At 43.7% G+C, this 25725-nt stretch overlaps 1 protein-coding gene across 3 annotated transcripts in view; it reads right to left on the bottom strand.

Annotated features, from left to right (window-relative positions):
• Nucleotides 1-19825, bottom strand: part of SLC12A2 (solute carrier family 12 member 2) — a 102310-nt gene extending 82485 nt beyond the window's left edge. Inside the window, exon 1 of one of the 3 annotated variants that reach the window (XM_073344868.1) lies at nt 19012-19825. In XM_073344868.1, the coding sequence (XP_073200969.1) occupies nt 19012-19656 (645 nt within the window). In that variant the 5' untranslated portion in view covers nt 19657-19825. Of the gene's footprint in view, nt 1-18688; nt 18958-19011 lie in introns of those variants that run through there. The other 2 variants (XM_073344869.1, XM_073344870.1) reach the window with 2 other exon arrangements.
• Between the last annotated feature and the right edge of the window lie 5900 nt (nt 19826-25725).

The following is a 25725-nucleotide window of genomic DNA, read 5'->3' as shown; positions in this document are numbered from 1 at the left end:
ATTTTAACTCTGAGTACTAGCAAAAGGAAGTTTGATCACAGTATGTCTTTACAAAATGATGTTTCTTTTTCTTAAAGTAAAGGTTTTATTCTGCTTCCTGGATGTTTTATGGAAGGTCTTTTCAGAGAGGAAGAGGGCAGGCTTGAGGACAACGGCAAACATGCTTAAGCCCACTCTCCACCCACCAACGTACATCCTTGCCTACAACTTCAACAGTATTAGGTGAGGTCTCCCAACTTCTGGACTCTACTCAGGATCCAAAGACACATCCCAGGCAGTGAAGAATCCCCTTAGTCTGGTCTCTCCAGGTACCCATTGCTCCTCTTCTCTGTGCTTCAGGTTTGGAGAGTGATGGAGTTGCCTGAAGCCAACCCCACCTAGCACCTGTTGTTCCTCACCTTCCTTTGGGCCTCTCCCAAAGAGTGATCTCAACTCCAGCAGCAGCAGCTATGTCCTACTACATCACTGGTAAACATCCCCATGTAGTACCTGGGGAAACAGCAATTACAGGAGTTCCCTCACAGCAGTGTAGGAGGATCATCATATTTACGCAGGAAAGAGGATATTCAATGGACATCATCATCAAAAGTGCAAAGCAAGCCAGCTGGGTGAGATGGGGGGGGTAAAATGGGACAAAAACAAAACCCCACTATCCTTTCAGTTTTATAAATATTAGGTAAAAATTTTCAAATAGAATTTTCAAGTTGACCAGGTATCTTTAAGTGAAGGGACTTTGACGCATCTAAAGTACAACTATATAATCACAATTAATTATTCAGGGATGATCTCTTCTTAAATTACAAGATTAGCTATTTACCCTAAACCTCCCATTTGTTTATACAATTTTACTCCAGTTCCTTAACAGGAGTACTTGTGGCACCTCTCTCCAGTACTCTCCAGTCAGCATAATTAAACCACCCCCTAAAAAGCAGCAGTAGCTATATCGCCAGAAGAAACACACCACCACCTATGCTGGCTAAATTTATGTCGCTCGGGAGGGGGTCCCACTCCCCTGAGCAATATAAATTTTGCCACTTAAGTGGTAGTGTAAATATGGCCAAAAATTCCAAAACAGAGCAGAAAGAGATTAACTGTGAATAAAGGAGAAGAAAGTCCTTTCTAAAATATTTTAGGAGAGGGTGAGAAAAAAACAACACACTCACTGTTGTCACATAAGAAATCCTGTTGCAACTAGAAAGAAAATAATAATTTAAGATTATAATATTTGATACCATTATTAAAATAGTTAGGTTAATTGCACTGATCAGAACTGGAAGTTTTTTAGTCAGTTATAAAACACAACTACAATCCTAAATAAAACTTCAGAGTTAAGATTAAACTTAAATTGAAAGTATGGAAAGGCATAATTGAGACATACAAGCAACCACAGCTCTTCCCCTCCATACTTACATTCTAAAATTACTTTTTGTAAAGCAATTTTTCTAATAGCTTGAAGAAGTTTACTGCTAGAAGCTGAGGACATCTTGCATATGAAAAAGTCCTGCTGATATCATGACCACTACATTAACATCCTCCCAACCAAGACTTTGGGGGAAGGGAGGAAAGTGACTGAAGGGTAAAATAAAATGAAATACCTGGAGGGATTTTAAAATGGAAGGCTAGGCTCAGTTTGTGGGTGAAGTATTAAAATGTTCGCCAAAGAATACTGAAATCTATTGTAAAACCAAACAGATGTCATACTTTGCATTGCTCTGTCACCACATTAATGTTTGAACTTATTCAAGTGTTATAAATTGCCTGATCTATACCGAAGAGGAATACATTACACTAGCTTTATGTTTAAATGATCCTCATCTAACTGGTGGTCCTGGGAATCTTAGAGAGAGGGGAATACTGCTTTCAGTATGTCATATGTCTATCTGGGAACTTGTGAAGAGGTCTCTGCGGATAGCATGAAAAAGCTAAATTTTCACAACCATCTAAAAGAAAGATTTACCACTTAAAATCTGTATTTAAATGACTGGCTTGAGACTTCTACCAACTCATTTTGGATACTTCTGTTCCAGCCATGAGATAGGATTAGGAAGAATATGAGAAATGGATTAGTAAATTCCTATGGCAGAGCAACGTCTGTTTTTTCAGACAGAGGGACACCAGCAAGAGCCAGATATGGCCTGCAATACCAGCACACATGAAAATAGGCTGCCAGAACCTGAAAATCACGTGCACTCCATTAGTAAAGTTTTCCAGCCTTGGCTGGATATATCTATCTGTTGTAATGGAATAGCAAGGCATAATTGTTTTAAAGGAATTCCGTGTGTGTGTGTGTATTTTAATGGAATATATATATTGCAAGCTAATTCCCTGGGATAATTACTCAAGTCTGAAGATGTTCTCAACACTATGATATTTCACCTTTTGAGACTAAATAGTACAACATGTACCCTACTATTGTCTGATCAGAAAGACTGTACTCCACCATGTTCTGGAAGTGGAACCAAAGCCCTTGAAGAAAAGCTGATTTCCTGATAGAATTAAGTTCAGTGTTACAAACATTAACTGATGTTTTTATACAGCTGAGACAGAAGAAAACTGAAGAAAATCTGGCAAAAAGTACAAGTCACTGTTGCCTCTTTGGATCAGGCTTTTTTAAATATCTAGACATAGCTTCAACCTGCAGACCTAAGTGGAAGTGAACAGACATTACTGAATACCTACAGAGATGGAAAAAAAAATTTCTACAAGTTTTATTAATTTAGATGTTGAGTATAAATCTCAAAATTGGGAGTAACAAAAGATTTCCATGCAGACAACAGCAGTCTGGGATTGTTTTTTAAAAAATATTGTAGTAGCAGTAAGAGCAAATCCTCCCAAAAGTGGGTCAGAGTCTCCAAAATAAAAGTTAATTGAGCATTCAGGAACCAGAAATGCAAAGAAGTTGTTATAATTCTCTAAGAGATGTTGACAGAGACTTACAGGGATGGAGCAGATTTATAAGCTTTTGACCAGCAGATTTATAACCTCTAAACTACTTAGCAGTATTGCTTTAACAAAAGTCGGGTTTAATATTAATTATTCCCCCAAGTTTCCTAGCAGGCTAGTAATGCTGCCGGTAGCATTCCTGGCAAAGTATGGCAATTTCCTTCTGTACTTGTCAATCCTGGTGCTAAGAGTGCTAATCCTATAGATTTAGCAATTGTTCCCATTTTCTTCGTTTTGACCAAAATGTCAGTCTAACCTAATTCTGCTTGAGACAACTGATCCTGAACCTCTGGGGAGAAGCCCAAACTCCTGCTAGTATGATCTAAAGACTGTCCAGTAGATTCAAACATTCAAAACTGCCCAATAGACTGCTCTAAAAGCTACTGTTCAAGTCTTTCTAACACACACCCAAAAGGGCTGCCCACAGGACTTCAGCAAGAGGGACACTATCCAGAAGCATTCTTATTTCTTAAGTGGATGGGAAGGACCCCAACAATCACAGTGGAACAAATCAATACTGAAGGCTGAGACTCCACTGGTTATGATAAATTTTGGTACGAATGACATTGCTTCGGATGACACTTGAAAGGTCTCAAGGACTTTGTAAGAGCTGAAAGAAAAGAAAAGTACAAGTGATTTTTGATATCTTTCCTGTCCCATCAATGACAACAAAAACAGGAGATACTGCAGGTAGGTTGTTAGTTATGCAAGTGCTGTAAAGTAGAGTTTTGGTTTCATAGAACATTGAGCCTCTTATATATGGCTTCTATCTCAGTAGAAGGCAAAACAACTTCTGAGTGACAGAATAGCTAAACTAGTCAGGAAGGTGTTAAACAGAGCAAAGTACACAAACATAAGTGTCTCAAGGTATCATTGTGTCAGTTCAGACACAGGACCTGAAATGTTTATAGACGGATGTTAGGGTCTGTTACAGACCACCAGATCAGCATTGAGAACATGACAAACAGCTCTTTCAACTTCTGTAATGTATAAATGTATAAAAAGAAAAACTACATTATCATGGAGGATTTCAACCTGGGGTACATATGCTAGAGTTCCTGTGCTGCCACTCCTTGGAGTTTCTTAAAAAATTAAGAAGCTAGTAAACTCAACTCAGGGTAATTCTTCATTAAACTTCACTGTGATAGAGAATGATGAACTAACCACCAAATTATAAAGTAGCAAGTGCCAGTGATTACAACATAACTACATTTATGTGCCAACCGAATATAGTTTCGATCAGTATTTTCTATACTTGGCATTTTGAAAAGGCCAATTTCCTCATGCTGAAAGGAATTGTGAGTAAAAGTTTAAATAAAACAATGTGAATGATAATAGGAAGTTGTATAAATCCACAATTCCAGTGTCACTAAAGAAGACTTCTTTGGTTAAAAAGAAAAGTGGAAGGACTAGAACTTTCACCCAAGAGTTTTAGTAGCCATTAATATTGATGTTTAGTTGACCAATGGAAACAATCCAATGGATGGGTGAGGTGATAAAACAGAGAAGGAACCACTACTATGAAAACTAGGAGTGCTAACAAGAACACAGATGTTTTAAAACTCATTGGAGTCTCTAGGAATTCTTATTTTACTGAGAAATTGAAACAATACAAAACCTGCTAACCAATTACATCATTCAAAAGCTTCCTAGCCATGTTTCTGGTGATTGCTGTATTATTCACAGAGTTCCCAGTACCAAATTATCCTTTCAAAACAAAGTACTGTTTCACAGGAATCTGAGCTCCTCTTCATAAACAATGCTCTTAATAACCAAAGGCATTAAGGCAAAGCTCAACTCTCAACAGCTACAAATAAAACTGGGATGGTTTGACCATGTGACTAAATGTTTTATAAAGTCGAAACTACCTATTATAGAAGATTTCACCTGGCATGTGTTCTTTACGCACAGATTTTAAGCCAAATGACTTGCACCAGGAACATTGCTAAACATTATAATTCATGTTACTGGTCTCAATTGTGATTAGTTTCTCTTCATTTTAAGTGGAAGTGTAATGCAATATTACAACAGTATTGTCTCAGTCTCCTGAGCAGTCAGTAAGAAGTAGAGCAAAATCCACTAACTGATAAAAGCAAATGCAAAGAGTTGTCTGCAGCGACAGTGGACAAGTTACCCACATAAAAGTGATCTTTTAAGAGCACACACTGTTCTTAATATTTGGCTCAATGAACATTAAAAGGTTTCCTTTCATCTAGGATATTAACTACCAGATGAGGTTTAGCAGCCACAGGACCAAAAATCTTGGTTTTAGGGTATAATTTCTTCCCTACAACTACTTATTTAAAATACACTAGCAGACTTTTTACTTCATCTTTTGACCGCAGTTTCCACTGATTTAAAGATGTTAGCTTTGTGACAAAAAGAACAACACTATTTTAAACTGAAAACAAGCATTGCTTTGACTAAAATTAAGTGATTTTAAAATAGGCAGAGAGAAAAGAGCAATTATAAAATTTAAAAGTTCAAATTTAAATCAAATCCAAGGATTAACCCGCTACCATCTCTGCGATCAGCAAATATTTTGCAGCCCACAACTCAATACCATTTTTTAACAGAATGAGTATTAAGGATCCTCTTGTTTTGGAAAGATAGGATATTTTACAAACACTTGGTAGTCATTTTTATTTAATTATTTCTAAAAGGAAAACAGTGATCAGTTTTTAGAAGTACTAAATATCCATTCACATTTTTCCCAAGTTTACACCAAGCTGGTGAAACTGTGGCCACAGTTATTCAAGAACCTTGGCTCAAATAATAAGTCAGGTGCTATTCATCCTAGTGGGATATCCAGACAAATTGCTACTGAGACATTGGATTTTATAAAAGATGATAGGTGCCTCCTGTATTACTCTTCCTCACCATCAGCACTAAGTCTTAAAAAAGGATAAATGCCCATTGAAATGCTCATTAGCAGATCCTGTCAACCAACCAAGAAGATAATGGATTTTCTCTTCAGAGTCTGGATACCATCTGTTTTTCTCCCACACAGAAAAGGATGCAACAGTTCTCTCATATAAAAAGGTCAAGTAGAAAAATGAGTGACAATCTAGAATGAAACAGCAGCAAAGACTGCATGCACTTAGAAATCCATCCTCCATGCTATGCAATTTATCAAGTTATTCTGAAGCTGAATATCTCCAGTTGTAATCCCTTGTGAAAGCACTGTGCACTTAAAAAAAAGCACAATGCCCAGAAGAGATCATCCCAATGTTTAAAAAAAAAAAAATAAGAGTTGGGAAGAAGAGGTAGATATTTTATAAGGAATGGGGAGCTGACTGGGAGGCAGCTGAACAGAGAAAGAATCCAGAGGTGGAAGTAATAGACTGTTGTCCTTCAAAAAAATAAAAGGAAGTGAGATTAAATGTCATTTAACTGAAGATACTATCTGTGCCAGTTCCTCATTCCCGAGTCTTAGCTCCTTAGGGAAAGTCTATCATTCATGCACTAAACTCTACTACTGCACTCAAGAATCACATTCTAGAGTATGATCAAAACCCAATGTCATGGCTTGGCTTGCCATCACTTCCCATGCCCTCTGAACATTTCTTCATCAGCAGAGGAGCTCTCACTAGAGACTGTGCTTCTTCAGCCTTTGCTCTAGCTTGTTAGAGTTCCAGGGGAACTGTTATTTTTTTTAACTGTCCTTTATCTTCCCTTCTAGTCAATTCTCAAACAACTATACTAAACAGAGGCCAAAGCTTTTGAGTGCATGTCTGTGGTGTTTTGACACCTCTTTTCCCTCTCAATACACAGTACAGAAACATTTTTACTTGCCATCTCACTTCTTATTTTTGTTTCAGGGTGTTTCCCCTCCCCTCCCCTCAGGTTGTGGTTTTGTTTTGGGTTTTCTTTTTGGCATTTTCCTAATGCCACATCATGAGATGTATTTTTCTTTGGACATTTCAACATCAGTCCCTTCCCGGAGGTCAAGTTCAGAGCAGAAGCATGGGAGTAGTGAGCTACCACTCACAGAAGATTGTGCAAGTGTTCGAACTACAATCACACATGCTCCACTGAGCTCAGTTCCCTGTCAGGGGGCCTCAAATGCCCTACTAGGCTTCTTGGACTGAGCTCCTTCTTGACTGGAAGGGGGGAAAGAGTGTGGTCCTCTTCCAAGTGTTCCCCCTCACAGTAAATTACGCTGTACTTCATGATGTGATCCTTCCTTTCATGCTTTGATGAGCAGTGAAATAGTTGATGAGGACATATCCTCGGGCATCAGAGTCAAGAGGACTACAAGAACAGATCTCAATGCTTTTGTTTCAGGTTCAGACAGATATCACTGCATTATTTAATCTTCAAAACAGGGACTGAGTAAATTTTCACAGCCAGTGTCACAAAACAACAGGTTTCAGAATAGCAGCCATGTTAGTCTGTATCCGCAAAAAGAAAAGGAGTACTTGTGGCACCTTAGAGACTAACAAATAAATTTGTTAGTCTCTAAGGTGCCACAAGTACTCCTTTTCTTTTTGTGGTCACAAAACACTTTTCTGTACAAAAGCTTTAGATCCGGGAGAACAAGGTGGCAGCTCAAAAGAGGTGGCGAAATACAGTGCTGCTATGTACTCCCCTTATTCCTAATTAAAGCCTGTCCTGTTCTCTGTACACTAGTATCAGGTATGCTATTTGGTTCAGCACCTATTTCAATTCAGTGACTACCAAAGCATTTGGCACACAAATTCCTGGATGGTCCAGTATATGAGTAACCTCTCTTCTTTTACAGGTACAGTATAGCATTTAAGACTGCTTAGAACCTTTAAACCTTATCAGTGCAACGAAGTGTTAGAATCAGACTACTCTGATCATTGCATGTCTACCTCACTTGACCACATTATGCATATTTGTGGCCCCTGACAAGCATCACCCAATGCACTAGAGAGAGATCAGAAACACCTGCAAGTCCTGCTTGAGGCACCCAAGGAAGATTTTTTTGTAGGTCAGTATGGGAGCCAGGCTGAAAAGCTTCAAAGGCCAAAGCTTTAAACTGACACTTAATGTCAGTGAAGACAGCTACGCCTCAGGACTCAGTTCCAGTAAAGCCCACATCAGCACAGACCTCCCTTCCATATCCCCCTAATCCCAGTTGTCTAACTGTCCCACTGAAATGCCCAGCACTAACACTGAATTCAAGGGCTCTGTCATGCAACTGCTTAGATACTTGGAGTCTGTGGTAGGAAATTTCAGTTTACTGAATGAGGCACAGCCTTCTTACAAGAGGCTCACCTAAATCAAGGCAAACCACCCCTCCTATATCAAACAACCAGTTTACATCAAGGAATCCTAATTTTACTCTCCTGTATTCTCAAGCTTGAAGTGCAACAGAGAACAAGAAGTCAGGTCTCACTGGATGTTCCAGGTGCCGCAGTCACTCCTGATCCTCCAATATACTACCACAGATTCCCACGGTACTAATTTTGTGTTCATCACTCCATATTAGTGGAGAGTTAGGATTTCTCCATGCAGTCAGAATGGTTTTTTTTTGCCTCCACTGATGTTCACAGTTGGGAGAAGGGGAAAGAGGAGAGAGGCATTCAGCATATAAAGCTCTGGCCTCAACCCCAATGTACCAGTCCCTCTTATACTGACGCTTCACAAAGCCCTTTCAAGGCTCCCCCTTGAATAGGGGCAGGATGAAGACAGTAACTCACCCTATTTGGACTTCGATGAGTCAGAGGATCCTGATGTAGTCCTACCATCCCTACTATAGAGGAACAGAAACCTTGACTTTACAAGGGAGGACCTCATTCTCCACCAAACCTCTCCCCAAATTCTTACCAAAGTTGTCCAAGATAATTGTTGAAGCCAACACAGTAATCTACAAGGGCCATAACTGAGGTACCCAGGAATCCCTATGAAATATGAATTCTGCCCTTACACCCATTTTGAATCAGGTGACTGACTTCTCCCACAGCTGCCTCAGTCCTGAAGGCAGACAGAGGGGAGAGAAATAAAGCCTACATAGCCAAAAGTCAGGTTAAGCTTTGTAAGAAAAGCACTATCCTGGTCAATTCTCTTATCCTCAAAGGCACACACCTGACTTATCTTGAGGAATGGGCAATATTGGATACCATATATGGTGACAATGGACACACAGACAGCAGTGAATGCCCAAACGTCTTCAAGCACCTGGGTTCCTAGAAAAGTTCCAGAGAAACTGGGTATCCACCTTAGATCAGAAAAAGGCTGTTTGGGGAGCATGTAGAGTGTTTACAAGAGGAAGACAAACATAGCATTGCATTTTCTAAGGCCTGCATCTCACCCCAGGGGTCCTTCCTTCCAGAGTAGGATAAGGTAAGTTTTGCATCAACTGGCTTCCAGTGTTTGCTGAGCCTTTAGTCAGCACACCATTACCTGGACCTTATTCTCAGAAGCAGACTGGAAGCCTTTTACTCCCAATGATCCCTGCTCAACTCAGACACAGACATTGTTCTGTGGGGCTATGAGCTTAGGTTTCAGAAAGCCATCCTGACTGCATGCATTTCAGTTCCCCCAAACCCCATATCTCCCTCTCCCCACAAAAAAACACCACAATGTTTTTGTGTTTATCAATACCAGGAAGAATTGCTGCAGGGAAATCCAATCTGGCCTGGCAAAGAGCAATCAAGGCAGTGCCACCAGGTGAAAGACAAAAGGGGGTTTACTCTAGATATTTCCTGACACACAGTCCTCAGGAAACTGCATCAATATCTAGCCAAAGAAGTTCAAGGTCACTACCCCAAGAACCATCACCCCTTTTCTAGATAAGAGAATGACTGTACATCCTCTGGACTTTGAAGATGCTTACAAGCATATAGAGATACTTCCTTAACAACAGTAGGATTTGCTGAAGTGAGAACAGCACTGCCAGTTAGGTCTTGCCTTTGGCATAAACTGCCTTTTTTTTTTTTTTTTTTAATTAAATGCATTCTTATCCTGTGTAGATACTTGGACAATTGAGGGATTAGAGACAACACTCTGGTGAGTGCTGAAACATCAATCTGTGTTACTGCAGGGGTGCTGGAGTTGTTAGAATTCAAGACTGACTGCTGGGATTCTGGTTGTTATTGGTAGGGCTCCGTGTCTGTCACAGAGGCTGCGGAAGTCATGGATTCCTTGACTTTTTGCAACCTCCATGACTTCTGCAGTGGCCAGTGTGGCTGGCCCCGGGGCCAGCTGATCAGGTGGCCCCAGAGACAGCCACACAGGCGGCTGCTAAGGCAGCCCCGGGCAGCTAGCCCTGGATACCACCCGACCAACCGCCGGTGAGGCCGGACCTGGGGACTGCCTAAGCAGCAGTCCTGGGGGCAGCCAGAGCAACCACTGCTCAGCAGCTCCCGCGACAGTTGGTGCCGCTGGCCCCAGGGCACCCCCCACCCCAGAGCAGCACCTCCCCCCGGGAACCTCCCAGAGCAGCGGCCCCCCACCTAAGATTTAGTCAGGGATTTTTATAGTACAAGTCATGGTCAGGTCATGGGCTTTTACTAAAAATACCCATAACTAAATTATAGCCTTAATTATTGGGATTCAAAGCCTTCCAAGTAGTTTCCATGGCAGATCACTATTAAAAGGCTTTGAAGTGGACTTCAAGGTCCTAATGGAAGAAAAAAATACAAGTACTTTCACATCACATTTGGATAGCTAACAGACTCTAAGCCTCTTTAGCATGATAGGAGACAAGAAGCAATATTTAATTTGAAATCCATTCCTAAGACACCTTTTGTCCAGACTGTAGTGATGACATATTTGTACACCATGAGAGGAACTATGAATACAGAACTCTACACACTGAGAACATGGTCTATCCAGAAACAGTAGCTGCACATCAGATGTCCTGAAAATGCAAGCAGTCAGAACCTTTAGAGACCTAGTATTACAAAAGGTGGTCCTGGTTCAAGTAAACAAAACAAAGACACCAGGTCGCACCTGCTGGAAAGAGCTTTATTTTAGAAGATGTTCAAAACTGCCACATACATGGCAGAGAAGATCATCATCATGCAATTGATATTACAGATTCTTACAGGTGATCCTTAGATAAGGAAGAGACAGCATAGCTTTGACTAGTCAGGGACACCAGAGAGGAGTTTCCTTACTACTGACCCCTACAAGCTGCCAATCTCATGGCATGAAGGAGACCGCATTAGCAAAGAATGTCTTCACCTATAGATTTCCTTTCCACTAGCCCAACTCACAACATAGATCCTGCAATACTCAGAAGACAAAATGCTCAGTGACCATATACCGGCCGGCCCAGACAGATTTTCACCTATTACAGATAGTTAAAGGCAATCCCATCAACCTGAGAATTTGGACTCAGATCCCCCAGCCTAGGGGCTCTTTCCGTGACAAGGCAGAGATCATTAAGCATAAAGAGTAACATTTTCAAAAGTGTTTAAATAACTTAGAAGCCTATATCCTCCCATTGACTTTCAATGCCACTTAGACACTTTTGAAAACATTACCTGCCAATTCCAAGCCTACTGCCATTTTCAAGGTCATCTTCCATACAAACCTGTAACTCCAAAGAGAGACAGTTTGCAGGGAGGTACAATCAGGCCCAAGTGGACTCCTTCTACTTTAGGGATTCTCAAGATTTTTCTTTCTGAACACACCCCCCTCTCCCCAACATGCTATAAAAACTCCATGGCCCACCTGTGTCACAACAACTGTTTTTCTGCATATAAAAGCCAGGGCAAGCATTAGGGGGGTAGCAAGCAGGGCAACTGCCCAGGGCCCCAGACACAGGGAGCCCCACAAAGCTAAGTTGCATAGGCTTCGGCTTCAGCCCCAGATTGCGGGGCTCAAGGCCCTGGGCTTAGCCCCATGTGGTGGGGCTTCGGCTTTCTGCTCTAGGCCCCAGCAAGTCTAATGCCAGCCCTGCTTGCCAGACCCCCTGAAACCTGCTCGCAGCCCCCAGGCCCCTGGTTGAGAATGACTGCTCTACATAGCTCACAAAGACTACTGGTTCTCTACCTGCAATCCCAACTGAAAGTCTAAACTCCATCCTAGTTTGACAGCTATTACAGACTAACACCTTAGCAACCCTGGCCATCAAGTTAACATTGGGATTGACACTTTTTTTTTTTTAAAAATAAAACTCCCTATGCCATCTGATTATTAATGTGGTCCTGAGAAAGCTGACAAAACTTTATATTGACCCATTCAGTACCTGCAAACTCAGGTTTCTTCTATGAACGTCAGTTTTCTGGTGGCAGAAACTTTAGGGTCTTAGGGTCTCTCAATCTGAGCTATTTGGCAATTTACCTTATGAGAGATTATAGGATAAGGGAGTGCTGCAGACTCTCCAGAATGCCTCTCCAGAGGCAGTATTGGAAATGCACATTCACTGGGTGTTTTTTAAAAAAACAAAAACAAAAAAACAGGGGTACTTCTTCCATGCTTTGCCAACAAAGTTAGTTCTACCAATGTGAGACATTGCTCATAGAAGATTGAGTGAATATTCAAAACACATGTTCTCTTGCCTCAGGTTCCCTTCACTGGAGTCCAAATACATACATGGCCTCTGTGGAGTGGACTTCCTCAGGGTATCATATGATCCACTGAGCTTCTTCAGCTTCACTTCCCTTGGAGGGGGCTCAGATGCCCTATTCGACACTGTGGATATATCTATTCCACAATTAAACACATGGGGGTTAGCCAGTGTCAGCTAAGTTAGGCCAGCCACGGGAGTTTAATTGCAGTTAGCCACAGCGTGTTAGGCTCCTTCTTGAGTAGGGGTGGAAAAAAGGGGAAGTACTCTCTCAAGCCCACTAACCAGTGATGCCAAAAAAATGCTGTCACAGTGTATTGTGCAGATCTTCATACTATGAACTTCATTCAGTCTTCAGCTTAGAATTTAGAACATTTCACCTCATGTTCTTCAAATCTCTCTCCCTCTCCCCCCAGTGGCATATACTTAACAGAACTAGCTCTTACATGGTTTTAAGGAAAAACATAGTGAAAGTCAGACAACAACAAACAGATCCACAGAACAGAACTTCTCTGCAGTTTTCTTGTCAATCTTTCCCCACCCACCCAATAACCCCTCATTTCAATTCTGGATCTATGTTCAACAGGGACTAGCACTTATGCTAAGCAGCATTTTAGTGATAGGTATAGGGACAGGCATGAGAGCCGTGAAGTCATTTTTCCTAACACCCTATAGTAACTCAAGGGGAAGAAACTGTTTTAAAGGATCAAGTCACTAATCAGATCAGCAAAGGACATACTCATCCACCCAAAGTTGAGCTTGGCTATCTCACCCACCCTCTGACCTGTCATTATCTGAACACAAAAGTCTGACAAATTCAGCATGTGGCACCCTCTAGGTCTATTTCAATATGAGACTTGGAACACAACAGAAAGCAACTCATCCATTTGAATTTACTAATTCCTAGTGCTCACTACCTCAGTGATAAGGGTATCTGAAGCTGAAAACAGCTCTAAATTACATGTGAGCCTTTGTTTCCATTAGTAGAAAGTTAGGCTGATCAACTCAAGTATCATCCAGACACCAAACCAGTGCAACTGTTCAAATAACCATGAATTTTATACATCAAATAGTTTCAGGTGTTACATCTTTCCCCCTCCCCCAGTCACACAAATTATAAAAACCACAAAAAAAAAAAAAAAAAGACTTTTAAAATGTGTCTTCCTCCACCCACCGAGTGATCTATACCAGAACCACACAAGCAAAAAAGGAAAGAATGGATACAAAGTATTGTAAAATATAATAAACTAAAATAAGACAAGACTGTTTTCCCCCTCTAATCTTTCAAACACCGCAATACTGACCTCAATGAGTAGGTCTACACTGTAGCTGGCAGAAAGATTACCAGCGCAGTAGACACCCTTGTGCTATTATAGTTCAAACCTGTACACTAAAAATAGCAGTGTGTACACTGATGCACAGGCAGACGCTCAGGCTAGCCACCTAAACTTGGACTCACCCGATTCCCTAGGTCTATCTCCACCAGTGCAACAATGTCAACACTTAAACTAGCTCAAGCTCACCTAGTGCAAGTCTGTTTACCCAAGCCAAGAGGCTTGCTCTCAGCTGTAGAGCAGACATACCCAAAAGACACAAGGACTATTTACATGAGCGGCACTACTAAGTTTTTGTGTAAGGGAACTGTTGCCCCCTTACCAAGGGTCAGTGGGGGTGTTTTGGTTGGCTAGCTCCCAGTACTAAAAGGGGAAGGGTCTATGGGAAATCAGGACCCTGAGACTGACAGTCCCCAGGAACAATGGGGAGAGGCCAATGCTCCAGCTCAGCCTGAATGACAGGGCGGGCAGGATAATCAGGGAGTCAGGAGGCCAGGGATCTCCCATCCTCCGTGTGAACTGGATTGGCCTGGGTCAGACAGAGTGGGGCCGAGCTAAGGAGAAAGCAGGGGCCCAAGTTGAGCTCTGGAGCAGAGCTGTGCCAGATCCAGAGGGACCAGAAAAGCACCCCAGAGAGAGCGCAGACCCTGTCCTGGGAGCAGAGCTGCAGCCCCAAAGCCAGAGGCACGGCCTAGAGAGAGCAGACTTGCCCTGGGAGCAGAGCTGTAGCAACCAGAGGCAGAGGGGCCAGAGAAGCAGCCCAGGGAGCTGGAGGCAGAGCAGCAGCAGCAGCGCTGAGACAGAGCGGCGGAGCTGGGGCTGGAGCAGTCTGGAGCTGGGTGCGGTGAGCAGCTGGAGAGAGCAAGGGGGACCCTGGCTAGCGGGCCCAGCACAGGGAGATGCCTCAGCCAAGAGGCTCTGCAGGCCAGGCTTGGATTGTAACCTCGACAGGGCGGGGACAACACTGGGAAGAAGGGTCCTACCACTTAGAGCGTGTGGCCACCACCAGAACAAGTGTCCAACCCACAGCATCCCTGCAGCACAGCCAGGGCCTGAGAAGGCGGCCTGGGACTTACAAGGAACAGACTGTGAACTGCCCTGACATTCCAGAGACATTGTTTGTGATGTTCCCTGCCACAGAGCGGGTTGATGTGTTTCCTTTAACCTTTCCCATTTTTTCTTATTCTTTTTAAAATTAATTGTTGATTAAATAACTTGCATTTGCTTTAACTTGTATGTAATGGTCAGTGGGTCAGAGAAGTGCCCAGTACAGAGAGAGTACCCTGGAGTGGGAACACCCTAGCCCTGTCCTAGGTGACCACAGCAGGGTTGGGGGTCGAGCCCCCCAGGAATCCTGGGCCCAGCCTTTTTGGGGTTACGAGGACTCTGCCAGACAGGAGAGTGGAAGGGGAGTCCTCAAGGGCAGGGAGGCCACTGGCTAAAGGAAATGGGAGCGAGGACTCAGATCCTTTCGCTAGCCCACTTCACCAGGGTAGTGCAGAAGCCAGGAAAGTTCCTCACAAGGGCGGGACTATTCCCCTGCTTACATTTGCCATGTCCACATGTATATGAAGATAGTTACAGTTGTTGTGAGAATCACAAGTTATAATTTTTAACTGTATTAGATTAATATACCTTTTGAATTACAAAAAAGCTGGAGAACACCCTTCACTGATTGCATACTTGAACATGCAGATGTAATAAAGACATTGTCTAGTGATCTGAACCCATGACTGAAAGTCAGAAGCACCTGAAATTGGGGGGAGGGAGAGGTTGTTTATTTTCGTAGGGTTTTAAAAAAACAAAAAACAAAAGACAACAGGCGAAACTGACAGGACCACATTATGCCATCTGTTTCTAAACTCCACACCCCAATGATTTAAGAAACGGCAGCACTGTGTGGCCTCCAGATGGGTATATAATTGAAGCACGTAGTTGTGGTATTTCTAGAGAAGTAAAGACAGAGGCATTAGATGCAGTTATACATAACATATACATGTATTTAGAATGCCCAAGTTCCTTTATCAGACCAACTACTTCTGTCAGACTTACAGAAAGTGAAACGGTGAGGGTATCTCTAAAACTAAGGATGATACTTCCCGACCTGACAGGAGAGTTGAGAGGATTTACTTGCTACTATCTATTAGGTGCTTTGAAGGTGAAGCACACTGAAGAGCTAAATATTATTTAATGTGCAGTGTTCCAATTCTAACAATTATCTTTTCATACATTTGTAATACCAGATTGTTCAAAATTAGAGGAAAACACATATTACCTGTACTTTTTCAAACACATAACTTGTTATTTCCATATCAAATTTCTTTACAGACACTTGTCTACACCAAGCAACAAACTCATGACAAGTTTTAAAACTATTAAATTTGAGATTTTTGCTTTTTTTTTAAAAAAAAAAAAAAAAAAGCAAAGCAAAGCATAAAAATAAAAATGGTTAAGTTGTGAAGTACTATCTACCCATATATATCCCTGCTCCCTCCCTACCCCCCACCCCGGACCAAGATAATAACTCGGGTAGCATTTTACTAAGATTTCTAATAAAATGCGTTTGAGGGATCATGCTTGTTTAGAACCAACATGCAGTTTCACCCCAAAATGTAGCTTAAGGAAGTTGAAAAGCTCAGGAAATCATAGGCTTAGAATTAAATTGCTTCTTCAATTGCTATGCTGTAATCAAAGCTGTAAAATCCTACCGAACCTCTGAGGTTCAAATTCTAAATTTTATGGTTTAAATTAACTTGGATTGTGATGGAAAGAATATTTAAGCACTATCCCTCTTCCTATCCCCCCCAAAAAAGAGATTTTTTTTTCTCCACCCTACATGTTGGACCAATACCAGATACCACACACACACTCTATATGTTGTATTCATGAAAGAAACCAAAACAATGGTAAATGGCCACACATGTTCCACATTAATTTATAAACAGGATTCTAAGAGAGAGATACATGAATGAGAAAAGACAAGAAAGATGATAGGAACAACAGTAATGTTTACTTGCTACAGATAAGACAGAAAATACACATACAAAATAAAGTTTTATGAAGGAAACAGAAAAACATCACATTTCAAAGAAGTGTGTTACATCACATTTCAAAGTAATGTGTTAGTGTTTACATTTGACACGTGGAAACTTCAGCACTTTTGGTGATACAGTGGTCTATTTAAGTGGCTCTAGATCAGAGGTGGGCAAACTACGGCCCACGGGCCACATCCGGCCCGCGGGACCGTCCTGCCCGGCCCCTGAGCTCCTGGCTGGGGAGGCTAGTCCCCAGCCCCTCCCCTGCTGTGTCCCCTCGTCTACAGCTATGCCGCTGCCACACGGGCAGCACTCTGGGCGGCAGCGTGGCATGGCTGCCAGACATGGTGCTTTGAGCAGCATGGTAAGGGAGCAGCGGACAGTTGGATGGGGCAGAGGTTCGGGGAGGGAGGCATTCAGGGGACAGAGAAGAGATGGCAGTTGGATAGGGCTGAGATTCTGTGGGGTGGAGGCATGGGACAGAGGGTTAGATAGGGGATGGTGTCCCGGGGCGGTTAGGGGCCAAGGAGCAGGGGGGAGTTGGATGGGTGGGGGAGGAGGCCAAGCTGTTTGAAGAGGCACAGCCTTCCCTACCTGGCCCGCCGTACAGTTCTGCACCCCGATGTGGCCCTCGGGCCAAAAAGTTTGCCCATCCCTGCTCTAGATTCAAGATTTTAACAGGACTCAACAAACCTGCTCTGAACTGCATGAAACACAGCAGTTGCCTCTTCCCACTGCCTGAGGTCAAATGTTTGACCCTATCTATTTTTTATGAAGTTATGACTTGAGAATTATACCATATAATTTGTTCACAATGTGTGTTACTCCTAGTAATCTTTAGCAGGAGTTATTTAATGCATGCAATGAGAATTTTTAAATTAAGTACACAAAATTCAGAAGGAGTAGCTCAATGGTGCAGACTATATGAGCTAGTGCCAAATACAATGCAGCATGAATTTAAAATAGGCTAAGCTCTAAAATTAATTTAGGTGAAATTCTATTAGAAATATGAGAAAATGAAATAGATACAACTATAGCTTTGTGGTATGCAGTAATCAGTAGTACAAAGGGGGGAAAGTTACTGAAGACAAAACAATGCTATTAAGCACAACTGCTAATACAAAGCATTGAGAGCTAGGATGAAAAGAGATCAGAACACACAAGTTTCCTTATTTTTATCAACAGACAGTCTTGGCAAATGCGGATTACTTTTTGTTAATTTTTACCTAGACCAGAAATAGTCTTTAATTAGTATTTAAAATTCAAAAGTCTCTAACCCATGTCCACATACCAACCAAGAGGCAGTTTCATTCAGCAAGATATCAGCATCTGAAGATATTCAGAGACTATAAAGCCAGGATGGGCCATTGCTATAATTATCCAACCCCATAAACTTCCCTTGATTTCTGTTTGAACTGGGATATCTCTTTTAGAAAAGCACATCTATATGCTGTGCAGAAGCTTTAACCATTATGTCTCCAATAACATACTGACTACTCCAAAATGTGGCAGAACCTTACAGTTCTGAATTTAAAGTCTTGTTATATCTAGTACCCAGTAGAATTTAAAGGAACCACTGAAGCAGACAGACAAGAAAGAGACTCAATTACAATAATGAATCTGCCTTCTCCTTCTCTACCAAAACACTGTTGAATTCAAAATAAAGGGTAAAGAGTGTTCCATGTGAGCTCTTCTATTTTTTGTGTAAGGTCAGTAGTAGCAGCTTTGATGATCTAATGACATGCTGCACTTGGGAGTGGGAATCTCTTACTTGTAATTACCTTTTCCCTATCTACCCGATCATAGATTCTCCTCTCAGCTGCAATAAAACCATTTCATGTATAAATTGTGACTGGCTCCTACTGCCCGGCGTCCCAACTCCTGCATACCTTTAATATCTTTGCATGACAAGTTGTTGCTGTTTCCGTTTTCTTCCCAACATAAATCCACATTTATCTCAAGCCGGCTCGTGGACAACGGGAACAGACACCGAGAGGGTGAGGGGGCGGGGGGAGAGAGAGGGGGGTCTTCCAGTTGTTTCTCCGTTAGCCAAATTCAGACCGGGGGAGGGGGAGCGAAGGCTTCCTATTTCAACCCAGCGGCCCCTGCTCAGCGCAGATCTGAGTTATCCGGCCCCCACGTGGGAAGAGGAAGGAAGCGAAGGGCTCTGAAGCACCCGGGCTGAGGAATGGCGATATCTGCAGTCTCTTACCTTGTCCAGCTCATCGTGCAGCTCGGCCAGGCTGGGTCGGATGAGCTTCTCGCCCAGCTCGGCGGCCGTGTGCCGGTAGTGATCTATCCTGGGCACGGCGTCCATGGTGTTGTGGCCGAAGGTGCGCAGATAGTAAGTGTTGGTGTGGGTATCGTAGTGATGATGCCCCCCGGAGCCGCCGCCGCCCCCGGAGTGGAGGCTGCCCTCGCTCAGCACCGTGTCGCCGCCGTTCTGGAAGCTGACGCCGCCGCCCTCCAGGCCCCCGCCGGGCTCGGCCGGGCTCTCATCACCGGCCGATGGGTCTACAAAGTTCACCCGAAACCTGCCCTTGGCTTCCTCGCTGCCCTTCACCGCTGCGCCGCCCTGCCCGCCAGGTTTCTGGGGCTCGTCCGCCGCCGCCCGGCCAGAGCCCTCCGCCACCAGGTCCACCTGGAAGCGGCTCTGGCTCGGGGTGGGACCCAGCGGTCTGCACAGCGCATCCCCGGCCGCTGCCGCCAGAGACAGCCCCGCTTCTGGCTCAGAGTCGGCAGCCGGCGCATCCCCAACGCCAGCCGGCAAACGCGGCGTTTCCTCAGTCCCTCCAGACCCCGCTGCTGCCTGCTGCTGCTCCCGGGTGGAGCCGGACAGCGGCTGTTTCCCCTCCATGTCTCCGGCTCAGGGCGCAGCGAACGAGCGACAGCCCCGGCTGCCTCTGAAACCTGAGCGGCGGCTCCGCTGCTTTAAACGTCCAACCACCAGCCGGGCTGCCCCGAGACCACGCAACGCGCCGCGCCCGCCCCTCGGCGCCTCTCCCCTCCCTCTGCCGCAGCGCCAGGTGATGATGATGCTGCTACTGCCGGGGCGGCTCTTCTCTCTCGCCCGCCCGCCCGCAACAAGCCCCTAACCCCGGAGAGAGGGGCAGCAACAGCCGCCTTGCGGAGCGCTCCGCACCGGACCCCGCCCCCTCCTCCTCCCCCGGCACCGACCGGGCGCCCCGGCTGAGGAAACACGCGGTGCCCGCTCCCCACTGCGCTACCTGACCTAAACCCAGAGCCACCCTGCCGCCGGCGAGCGGCGATCCCCACACCCCGAGCCAGGGCCCCACGCCGCGGCACTGACACCCCGAGCAGGAGGCGGAGCGGCGCTCGCCCAGCCCCAAAGCACGGACAGCGCCGCGCTGCGAGCAGCCGGCAGAGCTGGCCGGGCGCAGCCAATCGCCGCTCCCCCGCGCGGCTGGGTCTTTAAAGCGACACGAGGCCGGGCCACCGGCGGAAGTGGTTCCTTCCCAGTTCTCGCCCTCGGGGGCTGCTGGCGGCCCGTCCGCTGGGACTCGCTGGCCTTCGGGCCCGGCTCCGCTTCTCCTTCCCGGGGCGGGGGCGCCGCCTGTCTCGGAGGCTCCTCCTGCACCGTCCCGCCGGCCGCGTTGCGGCAGCAGGAGACAGCCCGTTCTGGGGCGGATGCTAGCGCCGCGACGGCTGCATCCGCCGCCGCCGCCTCGGAGGGAGGAGGGAGGCACAGGCTGCGATCGTGCGGCCCAAGCAGCCTCATCCAGCCCCGCCCGGTGGCGCCTGGTGCCGGTCCCGGCCCGCCCCCGGCCTAGCCTCCCGCTCGCCTGCTCCCCCGGTTTGAAAGTTATCAGCCCGCCGGCTGTGAATGTGCAGGCTGCGGCGCGGTGGGAGATCTCGCGAGAAGAGGCAGAGGCGAAGCTCTTGGGGTGACGGGGAGGTATGGGCTACCCGAGGCGGGCGGGCGGGCGGCGGCTGCAGACCGCTTAAAGTAGGAAGTGTCGGGGGTAGGTCAGGGGGATGCTAAGCAGCAGGAACCTGGGGGTTTGCGGTAATTACAGCCGTTTTCCATGTCCACGGCACCCTTCTTCTGTCTGTGGTGCGGGACGAGTCCTCCCCGACGGGAGTGCTTCCACCCACTTCAGCGGGGCAGTGTGGGGGGCTGAGAGCCCAGGCTCTCACCTCCCTGCACAGCTCCCTGCTCAGTGGTGCTGGAACACTTTTTATAGGGGGGTTGCTAAAAGGCAGCTAACCAAACATAAAGCAGTGGTGCCTGAACTTTTTACCTCACACACCCCCACCCCTTCTCTGTCCCCCCAAGACCTGGGTCTGGGAGCAGGGCCGTGGCTCGGGGCGGGGGAGACACGGACAGAGATAAGGGGGCTGGCAGCTGGAACCCCAGGTCGGGGGGGGGGGGGGAGGTGGTCAGTGGTTGGGACTCTGGGCACAGGCTGGGGATACTGCAGCACCCCCTGTATGCCTATGTCCCCACTAAGAGCTCAGCTACCCCCTGGGCTCTCAGCTCTGTGCTTCTGGGAGCTGGGCTACTGCTCAGGCTCCCCACTGTCACTCAGGCTCAGAGCTGGGCTGCCCCCCCATCCTCCAAGGCTCTTGGCTTCCTGCTTATAAATTGTCTGCCCTCTATAACACTGAGAGAGAGAGATGCACAGCTGTTTGCTCCCCCAGGTATTAATTACTTTGTGTTAATTAATAAGCACTTTTATTAAGTATAAAAAGTAGGATTTAAGTGGTTCCACGTAATAACAGACAGGACAAAGTAAGTTTTTTTTCTGAAGCAGAATAAAACAAAACATGCTAGTCTAAGCCTAATACAATAGGAAACTGAATGTACACCCTCAGAGATGTCCCAATAAGCTTCTTTCACAAACTAGACTCCTTCCTAGTCTGGGACAAATGCTTTTCAGCCCAATGTTGTAGTTTATGATCTGGGTCCAGCAATCACTCACACCCCTGTAGTTACTATCCTTTGTTCCAGTTTCTTTCAGGCATCTCTTTGGGGTGGAGAGGCCATCTCTTGAGCCATCTGAAGACAAAATGGAGGGGATTTCAGGGCCTTATGTTCTCTCTCTTGGGCAGAAACCCCTTTGTTCTTCTGTGCAAAATCACAGCAACAAGATGGTGTAGCCACCTAGCAAGTCACATGTCCATGAATGATTCAGCTTTTTGGAGGCTGCCATTGTTTACCATTGCCATTGGAGGCTGCCATTTGGAGGACGCCATTGTTTACGTGTTAGTTTGAACATTCCCAGGAAAGCTCAGATGTGGATTGGCATCTCCCAAAGTCCATTGTCAGTTAAGTGTTTCTTGATTGGGCAGTTACTCAGAATAGTCCTTTCTCAAGAAGCTGCCAAATGCTTCACTGATGTTACTTAGAATCAAACACATTGAGATACAAGTACATAGCCAATATTCAAAACTTCAAATACAAAAATGATACACACATACAGACATCATCATCATAACCAGCAAATTACAACCTTTCCATAAACACCTTACTTGACCTCCTTTGTACAAGATTTGGTGCAGCTATAGGACCTTGGTTGCAATAATGATCTATACAGTCACAGTTCATGTCAGTAACGTCACAGAAGGGATGAAACAGGACCAACTGGCAACACCTTCTATACTCAGACTTGGAGGGGAGACAACAGGATGTCCCACCACCACAGTCACTAACTACCACTTACGCAGTGGAGGAGAGACAGAGGGGTAAATTAATTTTTTTCTACTTCTGTATTATCAAAAAATAAAACTAGATAATGAAGGTTTTCATTATTTTTATTTTCCTTTACAAACTCTCACTAATGCAAATTTGAAATCTAGTGGCTTCTTTGGGTTGAAGATACCGGTTGTCATTGATACATAGTTTTGCTGAATTTAAATGTCAATACCGTAACCTTAAACGTCACCTGGAAACTCACAGCCAGCCAGTGCAGAGCATGGAACACAGGTTGAATAGGCTCACATTCAGATACTCCATTTATCAAACAGGCTGCCACATGTTTCATCAGCTTTGGTTTCTGGATGGTTGTAAGGTGCAATCCCCAAGTAGAGTGCACTGCTATTATATTATTATAAAAAAGAATTCCCAGTAGAGGATACCCTGTAATCTCTGTCATATAGGACAACATTCAAACACAGTAGATATTTTTTGCAAGTTGGCAAAAAATGATTTAGGTGCTTCAATACTACAGTGATGAGAGCTGTTTAAAAACCTGAATGCATAGATGGTCTTTTTTTCTGTTTGTATTTGGGTTGATAGACCCAAAAGAAAGAGGTGTGAATTATGACAATAGCCACACAAAAAAAATCTTAGTTGTTTTTAAAATGTCAGTCTAACACCTGTTTAGGACACTTTCTTGATAACTGATCATGGCAAAATGTACTATTCCTACATCTGAAAACTATTTTCAAGATAGGACTGATTGCAGCTTCTCACAGGCAGTCTGAACTGAGTAATTTGAAGAAGAGGGTAGGAAATAACATCTTTGGCCAGTTCTGAAGCTCCTGGAAAATGGCTTGACACAACATTCAATCTGTGACATTGTAAATGCAAAATGTTCTTTAAAGGGCAATGAGAAATAGGACTGCTACTGTTTATTTTATTCAGTTTTTCAAGATGTATAACTTGTTGCTATTATTTTAAAATAATAATAATAAAAGGCCCAGACGCAGCAATGAGTTGTGCATGAATGAAAATGTCTGCCTATATGTAATTCATTGAAAAATCAAGGCCTTCATTTCCAGAGTATGATAGTCCAAACCTCCTACCCAATTATGAGGAGAAAGCCTGAGAGACAACAATGGATTCAAAAGATGGGGATACTGGTCTTTTCTTAATTCCTGTCCATCAGAGGACTTTGCTGGAGGTGAATCTAAACATAGTTTGAGTTTAGTCCACAAAGCTTGTCTGTAGTCCATAAACATATTTTAGGCTTAATCCACATAGCTTGGTTTACATCACATATCTTCGGCTTCGTCTATAAATTTGTTGATGGTCTCCAGTACTTCTTGAAAGGAACAGATAATAAAAGACAGAATGCAGAAGATTTCTTCCAAAATCCATGGGGTGAACATAACAGAGTAATTGAGCTGAAAAATATAGTAAGCTATGGTGAAATTCTGACTTTGTTCAATGGATAAGAGTTTGAGAAACACAGTGGATGATGCAGAGAACAATGTCAGTATAAAGAATCTCAGGCTAGGTCTGGGAGAAACCACAGGAGCAGTGTCTAGTTTTTTTCTCAGCAATGTTGACTTAAGTTGTTCAAGCCAATAGCATGACATTCCCTTTTAGTAGCAAGGATCTCATTCACACATACACACACAAAATCCCTGCACCATGCATATTGTATAAACAGGCATAAATATCACATGATCACCTCCAAATAACTTAAGGCATTTGTAAGCTATTTCAATTTGGAAATTATGATTATCACTAGCTTAATGCCTATTTCTGGTTTTAAAAAGCAAATGTTTTCATGTATATATAAAAAGGGGGTAACCCTTCAAGTCATATTATAGTCATGATACAGAACTGTTCATGAACCCTGCAATATATTAATTCATCATTAATCAATTTTTCATGTGTTAGAAATCAAACAGTTTTCATAGTACTTATTTAATAAGCTACTACAAATAAATATTACCATACATCATTTTTCATTTACAGTATTTTTATAGTAGCTTAATTCTTTCTAAAGCACTTAATACACTTTATACACTGCATGGAATATACAGCAAGGATTTAATTATGGATGAAATGCAGCTACCTCTTGGGGTGAATTCAGCAGTTATGTAACAGTGCACACAGAAACACTGCACAATAATTCAGAGAAGAAAGTGGTATATCCAGTTGAAATAGTTAATTAAATGTTTCCTAATACTGTTCCACTTACATTATTACTATAATGTACTGCAGGTATCGCTGGTGAACAAAGCATAATATAACACCCTAACATCTCAATGAAATCAAAATGGCATAATGCATGATTAAAGTTTAGAAAAGATTATTATTTTATCACAGTATTACATATAAAATATTTCTTCAAAGTGTGACACAGTGCTAAACATTTGTAGTGGTGTCACTTCAAATCCTGTCAAAGATTATAAAAACAGAACTAGTGAAAAATCCAACTTTGGTTGGAAAGTTGGAAAAGAAAGGAATGAACCAAAAATATGCACACATGGAAAAATAATAGGACATGATTGGATTCTTATTACCAGACATATTTTGTTTTACCGTTGGCAAGAATCAGAAATACACTCAAAGTTAAAGTGGCTCTCATTATTAGCAGAAGACATGAAGAAGGAAATGAGGTTTCACATGCCAGACTATAAACTAATGAGCATGTAGAGGGAAATATGTGGTTTCTATGTTTGAAGTAGTTCAAAGATGCAGAAACTGCCTTCAGGAATGGCTATCTCTGTTACTGGACTAAATGTCAAGGTTTAATACCAATATCCATTATTTGAGGCATGTAACTAAATGAGCAGCTAAGTTTCTTAAGCATTTTTTATTTAAAAAGTTATAATATTCAAGGAAATAATATTCCACTTTCTTTATTATAATTAAACCGTAAGATCTAATACATAAATATATCCAGTTACATTATTTTATATGGTCCTGATCCTCCATCCCTGCATCAGTTTTATGTTGGTGTGACTCCATTCACCACAATGGAGTCACACCAGTGTAAGACTGGTGTAACAAAATGGAGACTGAGGCCCATATATATTTCAGCCACATCTGATATCCTGAACTTGAGGATGTTGAGTATGGAGCACAGGTGTTTATCCCTGCATTCACCCCTTCTCCTCTCCCTTCCATTCCACTACAAAGGTAGGCACACATAGTATTCTGCTACTGTGTTCTTTATTTTGTACTTTACATCTGTTGCAGACGTCTGTCCAAATGAATGCATTCAAA

The sequence above is a fragment of the Lepidochelys kempii genome, chromosome 5 (assembly GCF_965140265.1).
Source record: "Lepidochelys kempii isolate rLepKem1 chromosome 5, rLepKem1.hap2, whole genome shotgun sequence".
NCBI classification, from domain to species: domain Eukaryota; kingdom Metazoa; phylum Chordata; order Testudines; family Cheloniidae; genus Lepidochelys; species Lepidochelys kempii.
Note: the sequence above shows the minus strand (reverse complement) of the source record. Positions and strands in the feature narration are given on the sequence as shown.